At 42.0% G+C, this 17,147-nt stretch overlaps 1 protein-coding gene, 1 long non-coding RNA gene and 2 other non-coding genes across 6 annotated transcripts; 3 read left to right on the top strand and 1 right to left on the bottom strand.

Annotated features, from left to right (window-relative positions):
- Positions 1-323: 323 nt before the first annotated feature.
- LOC129624494 (uncharacterized) lies at positions 324-9,652 on the bottom strand. Of its 2 annotated transcripts, none has more exons than XR_008700988.1 (3): positions 7,153-7,415; positions 6,651-6,762; positions 324-511 (listed from the first exon to the last, which is right to left on the bottom strand). It is a non-coding gene; the product is annotated as an uncharacterized LOC129624494 (long non-coding RNA). The 2 variants fall into 2 exon arrangements; XR_008700989.1 differs by lacking the exons at positions 324-511; positions 7,153-7,415 and adding exons at positions 6,142-6,365; positions 9,520-9,652.
- Positions 9,653-10,569: 917 nt separating this feature from the next.
- Positions 10,570-16,549, top strand: RPL21 (ribosomal protein L21). Of its 2 annotated transcripts, none has more exons than XM_055542499.1 (6): positions 10,570-10,634; positions 14,511-14,589; positions 14,869-14,930; positions 15,400-15,512; positions 16,020-16,170; positions 16,278-16,549. In XM_055542499.1, exons 2-6 carry the CDS (start codon positions 14,523-14,525, stop codon positions 16,365-16,367), a joined length of 483 nt encoding a protein of 160 aa, XP_055398474.1. In that variant the 5' UTR covers positions 10,570-10,634; positions 14,511-14,522; the 3' UTR covers positions 16,368-16,549. The 2 variants fall into 2 exon arrangements, with proteins under 2 accessions (XP_055398474.1, XP_055398475.1); XM_055542500.1 differs by having other exon boundaries at positions 10,618-10,690.
- LOC129624862 (small nucleolar RNA SNORD102) lies at positions 15,228-15,298 on the top strand. Its single transcript, XR_008701190.1, has one exon. It is a non-coding gene; the product is annotated as a small nucleolar RNA SNORD102 (small nucleolar RNA).
- Positions 15,546-15,672, top strand: LOC129624868 (small nucleolar RNA SNORA27). The gene has a single exon (XR_008701195.1). It is a non-coding gene; the product is annotated as a small nucleolar RNA SNORA27 (small nucleolar RNA).
- Positions 16,550-17,147: the final 598 nt, after the last annotated feature.

Below are 17,147 nucleotides of genomic sequence, written 5' to 3'. Positions count from 1 at the left end.
TTGACCATGGAACTCACTGGCTTTATCACATGCTTCATTCTCTAGGACAAAAAAAAATCTAAGTCACTCAGTTGTATCCGACTCTTTGTGACCCCATGGACTGTAGCAAGCCAGGCTCCTCTCTCGATGAGATTACCCAGGCAAGATTACTGGAGTGGGTATCCATTCCCTTCTCCAGGGGATCTTCTCGACCTACGGATTGAACCCAGCATTCCAGGCAGATTCTTTACCATCTGAGTCACTAGGGAAGCCCTTAGAGGAATATTTTTAGGACCAGGTGACATAATTGATTACAAAACCCATTCATTCAATTATCCATTTATTCAATCTCCAACTCGATGACTTTAGAGAAATTATGTCTATGAATTCTTCATTTTTCAAATAGTTTTCAGCATCTTCTAGAAGTATCTACGTTCTTCCTGCTGGATTTTCACGGGGCTACTACATAATGGCATTAAACTCTGAATAGCAGCCTTCCCACAAATTTCACATGAATCCGCTCCTTTGGAAACTAGACAAAATAGCAAAGGAGAACAAAATTAAATAGTCTAGACAATGAAGGAAAAAAAATCTGTTTTCAGTTTATATTTTATTAGAGGTGACTTGCCAGTCTGATGCCATGTTAAAATTACCCAGAGTAAAAAAGGAATGTGTAGTTCTATGAAAATCTTCTGTTTATTTTTAAGCACTTCCCTAATGAGTTATTCATATAACTAAAATTCTAGGTCACTTCATCCACAGAGATAGACTCTGCATCTATTCAATGCTTGCAGAAAAGAAGGTGGAAATACCATTTTCATCTTGCTATGAATGTCCTTATGGATGTCTCCTTGTGTTCATGTGCAGAAGCAGTTGTAGGTACTTACTGATAGAATTGCTGAGTTATACAGGGCATGGGAACATTCACCTAGCAAAGCGTTATCAAGTTGTGCCCAGGGACTGCCCTGGTGATCTATTGGTTAAGAATCTGCCTTCCTATGAAGCAGAAGTGTGTTCAATCCCTGGTTGGAGAACTAAGATCCCACATACTGTGGGACAACTAAGCCCACCAGGCCACAGCTACTGAGCCTGCCGACCCCAAGGAAGATCCCATGTGCAACAACTAAGACCTGATGCAGCCAAATAATCAGTATTTTAAAAAATTACCATAGTAACACTGAACCAATTGGGCTATCTTATTGCTCCCATCCAGTTCCATTTTTTCCATCTCTATTTCCAATTATTTCTTGAGCATTTACTTGAGCTTCCCTGGTGGCTCAGATGGTAAAGCATCTGCCTGCAATGTGGGAGACCCAGATTTGATCCCTGGGTTGTGAAGATCTCCTGGAGAAGGAAATGGCAACCCACTCCAGTATTCTCGCCTGGAGAATACCTCAGATGGAAGAGCATGGTAGGCTACAGTCCATGGGGTAGCAAAGAGTCGGACATGACTGAGCGACTTCACTTTCCAATTATTTCTTGAGCAGTTACTACATGCTAAGCCTGGAGAATTCCATGAATTGTACAGTCCATGGGGGTTGCAAAGAGTTGGACGCGACTGAGCCACGTTCATGCTCCACTCTCTCAGCACTGGATACAAAGTGACTAAGTCCTTACTCTTACGAAACTTACATTTAAATTTTTTGGAATCCACTGTGAGAAGGCAATGGCACCCCACTCCAGTACTCTTGCCTGGAAAATCCCACGGACGGAGGAGCCTGGTAGGCTGCAGTCGCTAAGAGTCGGACATGACTGAGCGACTTCACTTTCACTTTTCACTTTCATGCATTGGAGGAGGAAATGGCAACCCACTCCAGTGTTCTTGCCTGGAGAATCCCAGGGACGGCGGGGCCTGGTGGGCTGCTGTCTATGGGGTCGCACAGAGTCGGACACGACTGAAGCGACTTAGCAGCAGCAGCAGTGCCAAAGAAATCAGACCACTACCCTAAGAAGTTTCCTATCCAGTTTATTCTCCAGTTTCAAATATCTTCTCCTAGATCAACTAAAAATAAATAGAATTTTACCAAATTATTTAAATTGAGCCTTACCAATTTCGTGCACCTAAATCGGCTTTCAAATACTACAGAAACCAACTGTTAAGTATCACAGATGCTTGAAAACTAGTTTGAAGAAAATAGTTGGCAGTGTGATTGCATTTGCAAAATGTGAAAGCTTTGTGAAAATTAGCAGCACTAAAATAATGTCTGACAAAGATTGTTCACATAACACTTTTTGCTTCAGCTACAAACTCCAGCGCTAAAAATTTTTCAAAACCACTTTGATGGTTTTGATGTCATTGTGGTTCATTACAATGGTTAAAGTTACTGTCAGTTTTCCAAAAAATTCTATTTCAGAAATTCCTGGCATTATGAAACTGTAGCCCAAGTAATTTTTCTAATGGCTAAAAAGGCTTTAGTCTTTTGTCAGCAAGTACTGTAGTCAAAATATTTCAACCACAAACTCTTCTTTATTCCCTGAGAGTACAGCCAAGGACCTGAATGATAGCAGAGCAGTGGAGACAGGACACGGCCAGTCAGCAGAAAATTCTGAGTCTACTCAGAGGACCAAAGCCTAATTGCTCACCTATTTCACTTGACAACCAGAAAGGCTGTTTTGAGAAAACTTCTGTGGATTTCTTTTTAAAGTGTCTCCAAGAGAAATTTTAACAAGTCTCATCAAGTGCTAGTTCCATATTTATGTGCTTTTCCCAGAAATTTGACCTAACAAGCAGTTTCACTGGAAATTTACAGACATAACAGAATAATAGTGAAGCAAAATTAGCCTAATTACAGTATAAATTAAAAATCCAAGTCAGTTCAAGGCAATTCAGGAGCTGTACAGTTGCCACTGGAATTCTGATAGGAATTGCATTGAATCTATAGCTTGCTTCAAATAGTTTGGACACTTTAACAGTATTAATTTCATTTCAGTCCTTGAAAATGGAGTATTTTTCCACTTATGTGTGCGTTCATCAGTTTATTTCCTTAATGTGGTATAGTTTTCAGTATACAGGTTTTCATTTCCTTGGTTAAAACTATTAAGAATTTTATTCTTTTTGATGTAGTTAAAAATGGGAATTTTCCTTAATTTCTCTGATGGTTAGCAATGTATATATATAGAAATATACCAGACTTTTATGTATTGATTTTGTATCCTACAAACTTATTGAATTCATTTATTAGCTCTAACAGTTTATTGATATATCTTTAGAGTTTATTTGTATATACACACACATATTGAAAAAAATATATATTACCTACTAAAATACAGAGTATTACTCAGCCGTAAAAAAAGAAAGAATTCTTACCATTTGCGACAACATGGATGACCTTGAGGGCATTAAGCTAAGTGAAAGTCAGAGAAGTACTGCCTGATGTCTCTTATATGTGGACTCTAAAATTAAAAAAAAAGACAAGATATAGGGAACAGATTGGTGGTTGCCAGAGATGGAGAGGGATGAAGGATGGGAGAAAGGGGTGAAAGGAGTCAAAATGTCACATTTTCTTTTAACTTTTTTGGTCAGCCATGCAGGAAGTGGGATTTTTGTTTCCTGACCAGGTATCAAACCTGGACCCCCTACAGTGGAAGTGCAGCATCTTAAGGGCTGGACCACCAGGGAAGCCCCCAAAGTGCAACATTTTTCTAAATAAATAGGAAATGAAATAAATTAAGGATAACTTAATCCCTTGTGCTTGATTCATTTACACTTAACTCATCCAAATGCATTCTGTAAGACCCATTTATCATCCAGGAAATCTTTTGAACCTTTCTAAGACAAAGTCTTTTGTCTCTGAACCAGTAAGTTCTAATTTTCCACATGAATGAAGCCTGGGCCTTGAGAGACCGATTGATTTTTCAACTTAGATTCTTGAAATTTGAAGTGAAATAAAGACTCAATATTATGTTTATTGCTTTGAGCATTGAATAAGGTCATTAAAAAAAAGAAGAAGAAATTTCTCAATGCAGGCCCAGGTACCCATAGTCAATAAGGGCTAACAATAGACATGAAATTGGTCTGTCAGCCCTATTCAAAATTATTATGAAGCAAGAGTACGGGATCAGAGGGATAGTCTCTTTCTTCCTTCTCTACAAATACAAAAAGTAAGTTTGCCTGGAAGAGATGGGAATGGCTCCAAGTGATGGTGTTACCTGGAAAAACTAATGTAATCGTTAGGAATAAGTTGACTCCAACTGACTAGTTTTCTCCTTGAATTTATTACAAGTCTGACAATCTCCTAGGTGCTTCCTGCAAACTAGAAAACCCTACATTGTATCTGTTTCCACACTTCCAAGCTGTGCCTTACTGTCAAAGCATAACTAGGTCTCCATAAATCACTGCAATGGCTTTCCCAGCTTTCCCTTCAATACACTTTCTGCCTCAAGGCTCCTGATATTTGATTCAGTTCTTCCTCATGGTGCTCTGGCCTTAGTGTCTACGGCAGTTAAAGATATTTTAGAAGCTAGAGGAAGAAGTAGGATTTCGGAACAGAAAAATCTGGATGCAGATAAAGTGGATCTGAGTTAGGGAGTTGAGATTCAGTTTAAATGCCTAATCCCATGGACACATGCTTGTTTATGCCTTTTTCATGGAGAGAATCAAATTCTGAAAGGGTACACTCTGTCTTACTTGATTTTTAGAATCAATATTTATTTTTGGCTTCCCTGAGTGTTTGGTACTGTGTGGGCTTTCTGTGGTTGTGGCGAACGGGGGCTTCTCTTGTTGCAGAGCACGGGCTCTAGGCAGGCAGGCTTCGGTAGTTGCAGCATGTCAGCTCAGGAGTTGTGGCACACAGCCTCAGCTGCCCTGCAGCATGGGGGATCTTCCCAGACCAGGAATCGAACCTATGTCCCCTGCACTGGCAGGCAGACTCCCAACCACTGGACTACCAGGAAAGTCCTGTCTTACTTGATTTCTTTCTTTTTTTTTTTTTTTTAAAGAGTTTCTCTTGTTCTTTTTTTTTTTTTTTTTTTTTGCTTCTTCTCAAGATCTCAAATGAAAATTTTAATGGAAAAAAGATTATTTTGCATAATTATTCTTCACCATGTGTTTTTCAATTATTCATGGTATTTCTGCCTCATTATTTTGGCTATCATTACAGTGACATTCTCCCGGAGACAAGAACTCTCATTATATGCTTTTTATACTAGAAACTCATCAGTTCTTGAAATTGTCCTCGTGCCAATCCACCAAGACAAAGGCAAATCCAAGGGAGGTTACTGATACTCAAGCGGAGTCTTCAACTAGAGTCTCACACATAAGAGGACACATCCATGCTTTCTCCTAGCTTAGAAATTTTGCCTTGCTGGAGTTAAACTGCCAGTGTCTTCTGAAAACCCAAATAAAACAAAATGTACACTTGGCTAGTATCTTCCCACAGGAAGGAAATAGAGACATGAGCTACTTTATTATTCTTATTATTTAGTGAGCCACGCACTATGAGGGATCTTAGTTCCCCAGTTTAGTTCAGTCGCTCAGTCGTGTCCAACTCTTTGCAACCCCATGGACTGCAGCACACCAGGCCTCCCTGTCCATCACCAATTCCCAGAGCTTGCTCAAACTCATGTCCATCGAGTTGGTGATGCCATCCAACCATCTCATCTTCTGTCCTCCCCTTCTCCTCCTGACTCCAATCTTTCCCAGCATCAGGGTCTTTTCTAATGAGCCAATTCTTCACATCAGGTGGCCAAAGTATTGGAGTTTCAGCTTCAGCATCAGTCCTTCCATTCAGGACTGATTTCCTTTAGCATTGACTGGTTGGATTTCCTTGCAGTCCAAGGGACTCTCAAGCATCTTCTCCAACACCACAGTTCAAAAGCATCAATTCTTCGGTGCTCAGCTTTCTTTATAGTCCAGCTCTCACATCCATACATGACTACTGGAAAAACCATAGCTTTGACTAGATGGACCCTTGTAGGCAATGTCTCTGTTTTTTAATATGCTGTCTAGATTGGTCAGGGATCAAACCCATGCTCCCTGCATCCCTGCATTGGGAGTGTGGAGTTTTTTAACCACTGGACCACTAGGGAAGTCCCATGAACTTACTTTAGTGAGCAAACTTACAGATTTTGCTTAGTATTTTACTCAAGTCCGGTGCAAAATCATAAAATTGGCTTCATTTTATTATTATTTTAAAAATATTTTATTTATTTTCAGCTGTGCTGGATCTTCGTTGCTGCACGTGGGTTTTCTCTAGTTGCAACCAGCGGGGGCTCCACTTGGTTGCGGTGCACGGGCTTCTCACTGCAGTGGTTTCTCCTGTTGCAGAGCGTGGGCTCTGGAGTGCGAGCTCAGTAGTTGCGGCTCAGGTGCTTAGTTGCTCCACAGCATGTGGGATCTTCCGGGCCCAGGGATCAAACCCGTGTCCCCTGCGTTGACAGGCAGACTCCTGTCCACCGCGCCACCAGGGAAGTCAAAAATTGGTTTCATTTCAATGTCACACTCCAGTTCGTTTGTTGACCTTGTTTTCTAAAGCTATTAGGTGACTTTCATTTCTGAGTTTTTAAAGTTATTATCCATCTGTATGCCTTTACAGAAGCAGTGATATTTTCTGCCTAAAATACCCTTGCTACAGGTTCTCTGGTCAAAGAGTGCCTCCTTCATCAAGTTCAGCCTTCTCTGCAAAGCTTCCTTTCTCACCCAGGGACTCTTCTATCCCACCCCTTCCGCTCACCTTGGCGCAGTGAATGAGCCACAGAACTCCAGTGTTGCTCACACTCCGTGTCCTCTGCTAGTCCACCTAGAACAGTCTGTGGCCTCCCTCTTCCACCAAGCTCTTTGGAGTCCTTGAAGGCAAGGATCATGTTTTATTCATTTTTATGGTCCCATCCCTCAGAACGGTACCTGTTTTAATCTAGATGCTTATAAATATTAAATGAATTTTGAGTTTTCCTACTTTCTACATTTAATTTACTTCACATTTCTTTTTAAGTTTCAAGCCTTTTCTTACTCTTTTTACAGTTAATGATCTCAAATGGGATAAACTGACCATCAGACATTTAGGAAACCACTTTGGTTTTCAGATCTGTACAATGGAGCTAATGACACAAACCTACTTTAAAAGCCTGTGTTAAAAATAAATGCTGTAGTCTCTCTTCAGAGGAAAATGCTAAATAAATAAAATAAGGGTTCACTTTGGAAAACCATGTGGCAATTTTCTCCAAAGTTAGACATACCTTATGATCAAGCAATGCTCTCAGTATTTACTCAAGAGAAATGAAAACATATCCTCAAGAATATTTCAGTTCAGTCACTCAGTTGTGTCCGACTCTTTGCAACCCCAAGGACAGCAGCACACCAGGCCTCCCTGTCCATCACCAACTCCCAGAGTTTACTCAGACTCACGTTCATTGATACGATCCAATCATCTCATCCTCTGTCGTCTTTTTCTTCCCACCTTCGATCTTTCCCAGAATCAGACCTGGGTTCAATCCCTGGATCAGGCAGATCCCCTGGAGAAGGGAAGGGCAAGTATTCTTGCCTAGAAAATTCCATGGACAGGGGAGCCTGGCAGGCTACAGTCCATGGGGTCACAAAGGGTTGCATACAACTGAGTGACTAAAACTTATTCATACAGCATAAAATCAAGGGAAAAAAAACAACCACCAAATTTCCATTAAAAGAATGTATAAACAAACTGTGGTATATTCATACAGTGGACTACTACTTAGCAATAAAAAATAAATTCAACTGCTGATACCAGCAACAACATAATTGAAACTCAGAAACACTAAGCTGAAAAAAAAAGAGTCAGACAACAAAGAGTACATACTGTACATACATTTCCATTTATGTGAAATTTAAGAATAGGTAAAACTAATCTATGGTTATAAAAATCAGAATATTGGATTATTCTAGTTGGGGAGGGGATTACCTGGGAAGAAACATAGGCAATGTTCTAATCTTGCTTGGAGATATTGGTTATAAGATTGTATATATTAGTATACATACTGATTGTATATATAGATTGTATATATATTAGTATATTGTATATATACTAATTGTATATAGTAGATTGTATATATTAGTCAAAAATCATCCAAATGAACACTTAGGATCAGTGCATTTCAGGGTATATATATTTAAAAATTCTATCTCAGTTTCTCCCTCTCTACCCAAATATATGTATATAGACAGATATATATATATAATACACACATCCATATGTACACACATATGTACAAAGATATACAATATACACCTGCTGCTGCTGCTGCTAAGTCGCTTCAGTCATGTCCGACTCTGTGCGACCCCATAGACGGCAGCCCAACAGGCTCCCCGGTCCCTGGAATTCTTCAGGCAAGAACACTGGAGTGGGTTGCCATTTCCTTCTCCAATGCATGAAAGTGAAAAAATAAAGTGAAGTCGCTCAGTCGTATGCGACTCCTAGCAACCCCATGGACTGCAGCCTACCAGGCTCCTCCATTCATGGGATTTTCCAGGCAAGAGTACTGGAGTGGGGTGCCATTGCCTTCTCCGATAATATACACATACATATGCACAAATACATATGTACAAAGTCTAAAACGGTAGGCCACAGCAAGAACACATTTAATTTTGGAATTCATCTTGTTATACTATTATTTTCATACTAATTATGTTTTTCTTAGGCTAAGAGTAATAACCATGTTACCCTTAGTCCAGATCCACTGATGAGTAAGATAAATAACAGGATCTGCTAAAAAATAGAAATTTGACATAGAACAATTTTACTATGACAAGTAAGGATTTTTTTTTTTTTTTTTTACTTCGCAGCTTGCAGGATCTTTTCATACTATTCATGGGGTTCTCAAGGCAAGAATACTGAAGTGGTTTGTCATTCCCTTCTCCAGTGGACCACATTTTGTCAGAACTTTTGAACTGTGGTGTTGGAGAAAACTCTTGAGAGTCCCTCGGACTGCAAGGAGATCAAACCAGCCAATCCTTAAGGAAATCTACCCTGAATGTTCATTGGAAGGACTGATGCTGAAGCTGAAGCTCCAATATTTGGGCCACCTGATGTGAAGAACTGACTCCTTGGAAAAGACCCTGATGCTGGGAAAGATTGAAGGTGGGAAGAAAAGTGGACGGCAGAGGATGAAATGGTTGGATGGCATCACCGACTTGATGGACTGAGTTTGAGCAAGCTCTGGGAGTTGGTGATGGACAGGGAAGCCTGGAGTGCTGCAGTTCATCAGGTATCAAAGAGCTGGACATGACTGAACTGAACTGAAGTGCAGGATCTTAGTTTCCAGACCAAGGTTCGAATCCATGCCCCCTGCAGTGGACTCAGAGAGTCCTAACCACTGGACCACCAGGGAATTCCCAGGATTTTTTTTTTTTTTAAGTTAACTAAAATCGTGTGTATGTGTGTGCACGTGTGTGCTAGTCGCTCAGTAGTGTCCGACTCTCAGTTGTGACCCTATGGACTCTAGTCCGCCATGGGATTCCCTAGGCAAGGATACTGGAGTGGGTTGCCATGCCCTCCTCCTGGGCATCTTCCTGACCCAGCGATGGAACCCAGGTCTCCCGCATTGCAGGCGGATTCCAGGCAGATTCCTTACCATCTGAGCCACGTGGCTTAACACTGCTATCTGTTGAAGAAAACAAAGTCCATGCACGCAAACTACAGCCCAGATATGACTTATTATAGTGACTGCAGATGGCCTGTGTGCAGCTGAGGACGACGCTCAACTGTGGAGATGCTGTCAGGGAGAAGGCAGAGCCTGCGTTTATCCAAGGAGCCTTAGCAAGGAGAATCGTAAGAAAGGAAAGATGACCTGTGGGAGCTGGAAGGGAGTGATTGTAACGGCCAACAACTAAAAATGCCAGAGTCTGGTATTTTTAAGACTTCTTTATTTGCCACCCCGCCCCCCCCACCCCCGCCCCCATCTTAGGGCCTTAGCTGCAGCAAGCAGGATCCTTACTGAAACCTGCGGAATCTTTAGTCGCAACACAAGATGCGACAGATAGGAATCTAGATCCTCCACCAGGGATGGAGCCAGGGACCCCTGCATTGGGAAAGCGGGGTCCCATCCACTGGACCGTCAGGGAAATCCCCGGAATCTGATTATTCGTACATCTTCCGTTTCACTAGATTTTGACCTGTGGCTTTCCAAAGTGGTTGTAACACGCACAAACCTACCAGGAGGTGTGTACTATGCTTTTACGCATTGAGAAAAAAAAGGTTTGAAACACGTACAAACCGGACAACACGCTTTCTTCACTATAGCCTAACTTTTCTGCCCACATAGCCATCCCCATTGACTGCAGCAGCGAGGACAGACCTATAACCTCGCGCGCCCGGATGCTAACCGAGGACGCACGCACACGCCCGCACCCGGCGTGGCGTCTGACGCAGGCGCTAACGTCAGCACGCTCGGGACGTCGGCGCCCGTTGGACCCCCCCCCCCCCCCCGAAGGCCCCTTTCCGGGCTGTCTGGCAAGAGATAAGTGTCAGCTTGTGTCGGTCGATTACCTCGCCCTCTTTTTCGCAAGAAATGACAGTATCCTCACAGGCTCTCCTCGTCCTCAGGGACAATAACCTCACCCCCTAAGAAAGAATGGCTGTAGGTAGGCGTTTCTTCATTCAGGCAGCGCCGTGGGCAGCTCAAAGGGCCTTGAAAGGCGCATGCGCGGCCCCGCCTCCTTCTTTTCGGCCGGAACCGCCATCTTCCAGGTAAAGGCCAGCGCGTGGCTCCCGCCGTCTCTCGTCTCTTTACCGGCCCCTCAGGCGTGAGTTTCAACCCTGTAGCGGCTGAGGCCGCGCATGAAGCCCTAGAAAGGCTGTCTAGCTTCTCCGGGGGCCGCTGGCTCGAGTGGTGGCGCCGTGTCCATCCAGACCCGGGACCGCGGGCGTGGGGCTGGGCCGAGGCCGCGACCTGCTGAGGGGAAGAGCCCCGGAGAAGCGGGGCCGCGGCCCCTGGGTGACGTGACTCGGGCCTGTCGGAGCAAGGGAACTGGTCCCTCCTGCGCTTGCACGGCTTTAGCCCTGCTGACCTGGGATTCCTCGGACCGGCTCTGGGGCCGCGTGACCCTTTCTTTTCGAATGCCTTCAGGGTGCCATCCTTATCCTCGTTGCAGAAGCTGAAGTATATGTGCTGCGGGCTAGGGGCTTCAGGGTGGTAGGAACTGGTTGGCGAGGTGTGTGTGTAAGCCTGGGGTCCTGGTCGGAGAACAGCAGAGGTGCCCAGAGTCCACCTGGACTAAGAAACCGAGGCCGTTAGTCGTTCATACAGAGGGAGTGATTTCGGGTCGTTTAAATGTTGTCTTGGGGCCGCAGTTGGAGAAAGGGAAAATGCTTTTTTTGGCTACGGGTGTATTAATGTAGGGCAGCAAGTGTTGAGTACAGGGATTTCTGAATAGTTCTGTCTAATTTAGAAGTTTGGGGCGGGGAGGGGAGTTAAGTAAGAAGCCGCTTAGCCTTAGTTTTTGCGTCCTTTTGTCTAGTTTGTGGACTTGCCTGGTGGCTCAGACGGAAAAGCGTCTGCCTACAATGCGGGATACCCGGGTTCAATCCCTAGGTCCGGAAGATCTGGAGAAGGAAATGGCAACCCACTCCAGTACTCTTGCCTGGGAAATCCCAGGACAGAGGAGGCTGGCAGGCTAGTTTGTAGCAGCAGCCAGAGTTGCCCAAACTGCGAGATGTGCTCCGTCAGTTCAGTTCAGTCGCTCAGTCGTGTCCGACTCTTTGCGACCCCATGAATCGCAGCACGCCAGGCCTACCTGTCCATCACCAACTTCCGGAGTTCACTCAAACTCAAGTCCATAGAGTCAGTAATGCCATCCAGCCGTCTCATCCTCTGTCGTCCCCTTCTCCTGCCCCAATCCCTCCCAGCATCAGAGTCTTTTCCAATGAGTCAACTCTTCGCATGAGGTGGCCAAAGTACTGGAGTTTCAGTTTTAGCATCATTCCTTCCAAAGAAATCCCAGGGCTGATCTCCTTCAGAATGGACTGGTTGGATCTCCTTGCAGTCCAAGGGACTCTAAGGAGTCTTCTCCAACACCACAGTTCAAAAGCATCAATTCTTCAGCGCTCAGCCTTCTTCACAGTCCAACTCCCACATCCATACATGACCACTGGAAAAACCATAGCCTTGACTAGAGGGACCTTTCTTGGCAAAGTAACGTCTCTGCTTTTGAATATGCTATCTAGGTTGGTCATAACTTTCCTTCCAAGGAGTAAGCATCTTCTAATTTCATGGCTGCAGTCACCATCTGCAGTGATTTTGGAGCCCCAAAAAATAAAGTCTGACACTGTTTCCTCCTCTATTTCCCATGAAGTGATGGGACCAGATGCCTGATCTTCCTTTTCTGAATGTTGAGTTTTAAGCCAACTTTTTCACTCTTCTCTTTCACCTTCATCAAGAGGCTTTTTAGTTCCTCTTCACTTTCTGCCATAGGGTGGTGTCATCTGCATATCTGAGGTTACTGATATTTCTCCCGGCGATCTTGATTCCAGCTTGTGCTTCTTCCAGCCCAGCATTTCTCATGATGTACTCAGCATAGAAGTTAAATAAGCAGGGTGACAATATACAGCCTTGACGTACTCGTTTTCCTATTTGGAACCAGTCTGTTGTTCCATGTCCAATTCTAACTGATGCTTCCTGACCTGCGTACAGATTTCTCAAGAGGCAGGTCAGGTGGTCTGGTATTCCCATCTCTTTCAGAATTTTCCTGTTTATTGTGATCCACACAGTCAAAGGCTTTGGCATAGTCAATAAAGCAGAAATAGATGTTTTCCTGGAATTCTCTTGCTTTTTCCATGATCCAGTGGATGTTGGCAATTTGATCTCTGGTTCCTCTGCCTTTTCTAAAACCAGCTTGCACATCAGGAAGTTCACGGTTCACGTGTTGCTGAAGCCTGGCTTGGAGAATTTTGAGCATTACTTGACTAGCATGTGAGATGAGTGCAATTGTGCGGTAGTTTGAGCATTCTTTGGCATTGCTTTTCTTTGGGATTGGAATAAAAACTGACCTTTTCCAGTCCTGTGGCCACTGCTGAGTTTTCCAAATTTGCTGGCATATTGAGTGCAGCACTTTCACAGCATCATCCTTCAGGATTTGAAATAGCTCAACTGGAATTCCGTCACCTCCACTAGCTTTGTTCATAGTGATGCTTTCTAAGGCCCACTTGACTTCACATTCCAGGATGTCTGGCTCTAGGTCAGTGATCACACCAACATGATTATCTGGGACATGAAGATCTTTTTTGTACAGTTCTTCTATGTATTCTTGCCACCTCTTAATATCTACTGCTTCTGTTAGGTCCATACCATTTCTGTCCTTTATTGAGCCCATCTTTGCATGAAATGTTCCCTTGGTATCTCTAATTTTCTTGACGAGATCTCTAGTCTTTCCCATTATATTGTTTTCCTCTATTTCTTTGCATAGTGGATCTCATTTTGACTTTGGGAAAGGCAAGTCATGTGTCTTGGGTCGTGAATGGATTTCTAACTAGTGGGCTCAGTAATGAAGAAATGACTTACATTACTGATACCCACGGAGCATGTCTCCTTGTTTATGAACGTAAGGCGAGTTTATATGAACTTAGTACAAATGTAGAGTTGAGAATTGAGGCAGTATTTAGGCTTGATAGATTCTTCTTGCTTTCTTTTTTGTTGTGGATCTTTTTTAAAAAGTCTTTATAGGCATATAGTCAGTCAATTTACAATGTTAGTTTGTAGTGTACAGCAGAGTGAATCAGTTATACATAAGTCTTTCTTTTTTTTAATATTCTTTTCCTGTATAGACCATTACAGAGTAATTAGTAGAATGTGAAGTAACAGTGTGCACAGTGGTTTAACTTGGATGGGTTAGCTAAAACATTCTGTTTCCTTGCCAGGCAAGTCATATGAAAAAAATTCTTGGGAGTCACTTCTTTTGAAGATATGGTAACATATTGAGAGATTGATTTAGGTTAGAACACTGTGTTTAAACTTGTGATCTTGTGGTAGGAGTCGTTGCCAGCAATGGTAGTTCTCTTGGGTGATCTGAAGCAATTAAAACCATTATTTTGAGCTTTTGGGAAACAAAGTGAAAAGTTTAACAGCATAGATAAACCTTACATTTCCTGGTAAACAACTGAGTAATTAGATATGTGAAGTGAGTCAGAGAGTTTTGATAAGTTAATAGATGCTGTATAAGAGAAACCTGTAGGTTGAAAGGTGGGGGGGGGGTTATCCAACACGCAAAAATAAAAGACTGAGTTTTGTGTTTTGCCTTCTAGTAATTCCAGTGCTCTTGGCAGTCTCAGAAATAGTATGCCAGGGTCCTGTTGTGTTTTTATATTCTCGTAGGGAAAGTGCTGGTTTGGATTCTGAAATCCAGTTCTGCTTCTTAGACTTTTTAGGCAATTTTGGCAAAAATCTTGGTAAAATTACTGCTTTTTCCCCTTTTATAAGAGCTATTGATTGATGAGCCAACCTTGTAGATTGTTGCCTAATTCTGATGTTGCTACTGAAATGAGTGCATTTGTAATTACATGTTTTTTGGTTAAAGGAGAAGATGACAATGTTGACACTGTGTTTGAGTATTCTGTGCTTTCTGGTTTCAGTGATTCGCCAAGATGACCAACACAAAGGGAAAGAGGCGGGGTACCCGCTACATGTTCTCCAGGCCTTTCAGAAAACATGGTGAGTGGAGCTGCCCTCCTCCTGGTTTATTGCCTGTGTGTTGCAGTTCATACAGTGTGTTGTTAATAAATGACACTGATTAATCAGCATCTGCCTTTTAATAAATAGAAAACATGCATATTATATATAATTTCTAAATTGTTGGCTATCAAGATAAAGTACTTCTAACAGCCAAAAAGTAGTGTGTTGAAGGCTAGTATTTCTTTTATTCTCGATATTGACTATTTTGTGTTTTTTGTTTTTTGTTTTTTTTTTTTTTTTTTCTTTTTCTTTTTGCAGGAGTTGTTCCTTTGGCCACATACATGCGAATCTACAGGAAGGGTGATATTGTAGATATCAAGGTAAATTATAAAACTGGAGAATTAACCACAGAGTAACATTAGAAGTTAGAAAAGTTGTGTTGAAATTTGAACAGTGTGTATTGCATTTTTTTGTCTTCCTAATCGAGGGGAAATCCATTTACTGAGAAGGAGCTCCTTAGAGTGTAGAATGGCTATTGTAATTTTACTTTCAAAAACAAGCTTTTAAAATGCTATTTTTGAGTCTTAAGAATTTTCTCATTACTTGTTTTTAACAGCTAGTGGAAAAGTTAGGGGAGAAATCATAAGAACTTGAGTGTATGTGTCCTGGCACTCCAGAGCTTAATGATGATTGTCTTTTTGATTGCTTAAAGCAATGTGAAAATGACATTTCACCGGCTCTGAGAGCTCTTGAGTTGCCTTTTAAAGAAAAAAAAATTAAAATATCTTACTTTGGGTTTAAAAGGAGGGGGGAAATTGCTGGCATAACATTGATTTCCTTTCTAAACAGGGAATGGGTACTGTTCAAAAAGGAATGCCCCACAAATGTTACCATGGTAAAACTGGGAGAGTCTACAATGTCACCCAGCATGCTGTTGGCATCATTGTAAACAAACAAGTTAAGTAAGTAAGGTCTAATTCTTTGTATATTGCCTCACACCCCCTTTCACTTTGCCAATTGGACTTATGTCTTTATTGGTCATTCAAGTGGGGCAAAGGAAATAACCTTTTAAAACTCAGGCAAACTGGGTGTTTGTCTTGTAACCTGTCAGAGGAAACATTGTAATAAACTTAGTTTGCACCTTACAATGTTAAAGCCTTACGGAGTATGTTAACTAAGTGTTACAGTTTTCAGAAAGTAAGACGTTTAATAAGTTGTACATTTTATTTGTGGTCTGGTTTTGCTTAAATTATTTGGTATTTCAGAGTCTGTCATCTCACAGAAGAGAGGTTATGAATGCGGATGTTTGCCTCAACACCCAATTCAGCAAGATTTAATAAATGATTGTAAATTTGCTGTCATCTTGTCTGTGGGTAGAGGTTCATGGTTTAAAGTAAAACCCGTGAAAGGATTCTCTGAATTTAGGCTGTGTTTTTGATGAAGCACTTACAAGGCTCTTTTTTCTCCAGGGGCAAGATTCTTGCCAAGAGAATTAATGTGCGTATCGAGCATATTAAGCACTCTAAGAGCCGAGATAGCTTCCTGAAACGTGTGAAGGAAAATGATCAGAAAAAGAAGGAAGCCAAAGAGAAAGGGACTTGGGTTCAGCTGAAGCGCCAGGTGAGTGCTTGGCAGGGTTTCTTGGTGTTGAGTGTTTTATTGGTTCTGGGAGCAGTTTGAAATTGAGTTACAGTACTTTATATAATTACTCCCTTGTGTTTTTTTAGCCTGCTCCACCCAGAGAAGCACACTTTGTGAGGACCAATGGAAAGGAACCCGAACTGTTGGAGCCCATTCCCTATGAATTCATGGCCTGATGGGTGTAAAAATAAAGACCTGGACTGTGCAAATGATTCTCTTAATTGAGTAGAGGTGTTGTGTCCAAATTGAGTGGGTGATGTCTTCTCAAATTTAGTGTTTTTTCTTCCTGAAAGGTGTAAGATAGTTTGTTGTTCAGTATGCTCCATTTTTTAATAAACTGCCAGATATTATTTGTAAAGTATTTTTACTTCTTGGAAAATAGCCTATTAAATCCCTGTTTTTGGGGGGGGGGGATATAATGAGTGAAAGATTATCTGTTGCATTACAGTTGAGTTCAGGAAAAGTTGATTACTCCTGATTGCATCATAAATAGATGTGTTTTGAGGATCAGGAACTTAACTTTGAAGCCTGAGCTATATAGACCATTTATGCAGCAGTGTGTTAAAAACTGGAAGACCTTTTTTATTTAAACTGATGTGGCCTTCTAAGCACTTAATAAAATGTACTCAAAAAATTTGGAATAAGTTCAGTTTTGCCCATTCTGCATGAAAGGAAGCAGAGGCACAAGTCAAGTAAGGTGCCAAGGTTATGAGGGGGGAGAGTTGGGCAAGGATTTATTGCTTCATAGTGATAATATTTTAAAGCTACTTAGTGTATTTGGAGCATATTTTGGGTTCTGTTACTTCCTGGGTATTTTTAATTGGATGTGGTAAACACCCAGTAGGGGCTTGATCCCATCCCACTCCCCTGCCTTCAGGATTCTGTGGTAGTACCTGTAGTGAGCTTGTTTAAAGGGTGTTCTCTCCCCATTGTTAGAGACAAGAACCTGTGTATAA

The sequence above is a fragment of the Bubalus kerabau genome, chromosome 12 (genome assembly GCF_029407905.1).
Source record: "Bubalus kerabau isolate K-KA32 ecotype Philippines breed swamp buffalo chromosome 12, PCC_UOA_SB_1v2, whole genome shotgun sequence".
In the NCBI taxonomy this organism is placed as follows: domain Eukaryota; kingdom Metazoa; phylum Chordata; class Mammalia; order Artiodactyla; family Bovidae; genus Bubalus; species Bubalus kerabau.
The sequence above is the reverse complement of the archived record's forward strand: the minus strand, read 5'-3'. Positions and strand labels throughout refer to the sequence as shown.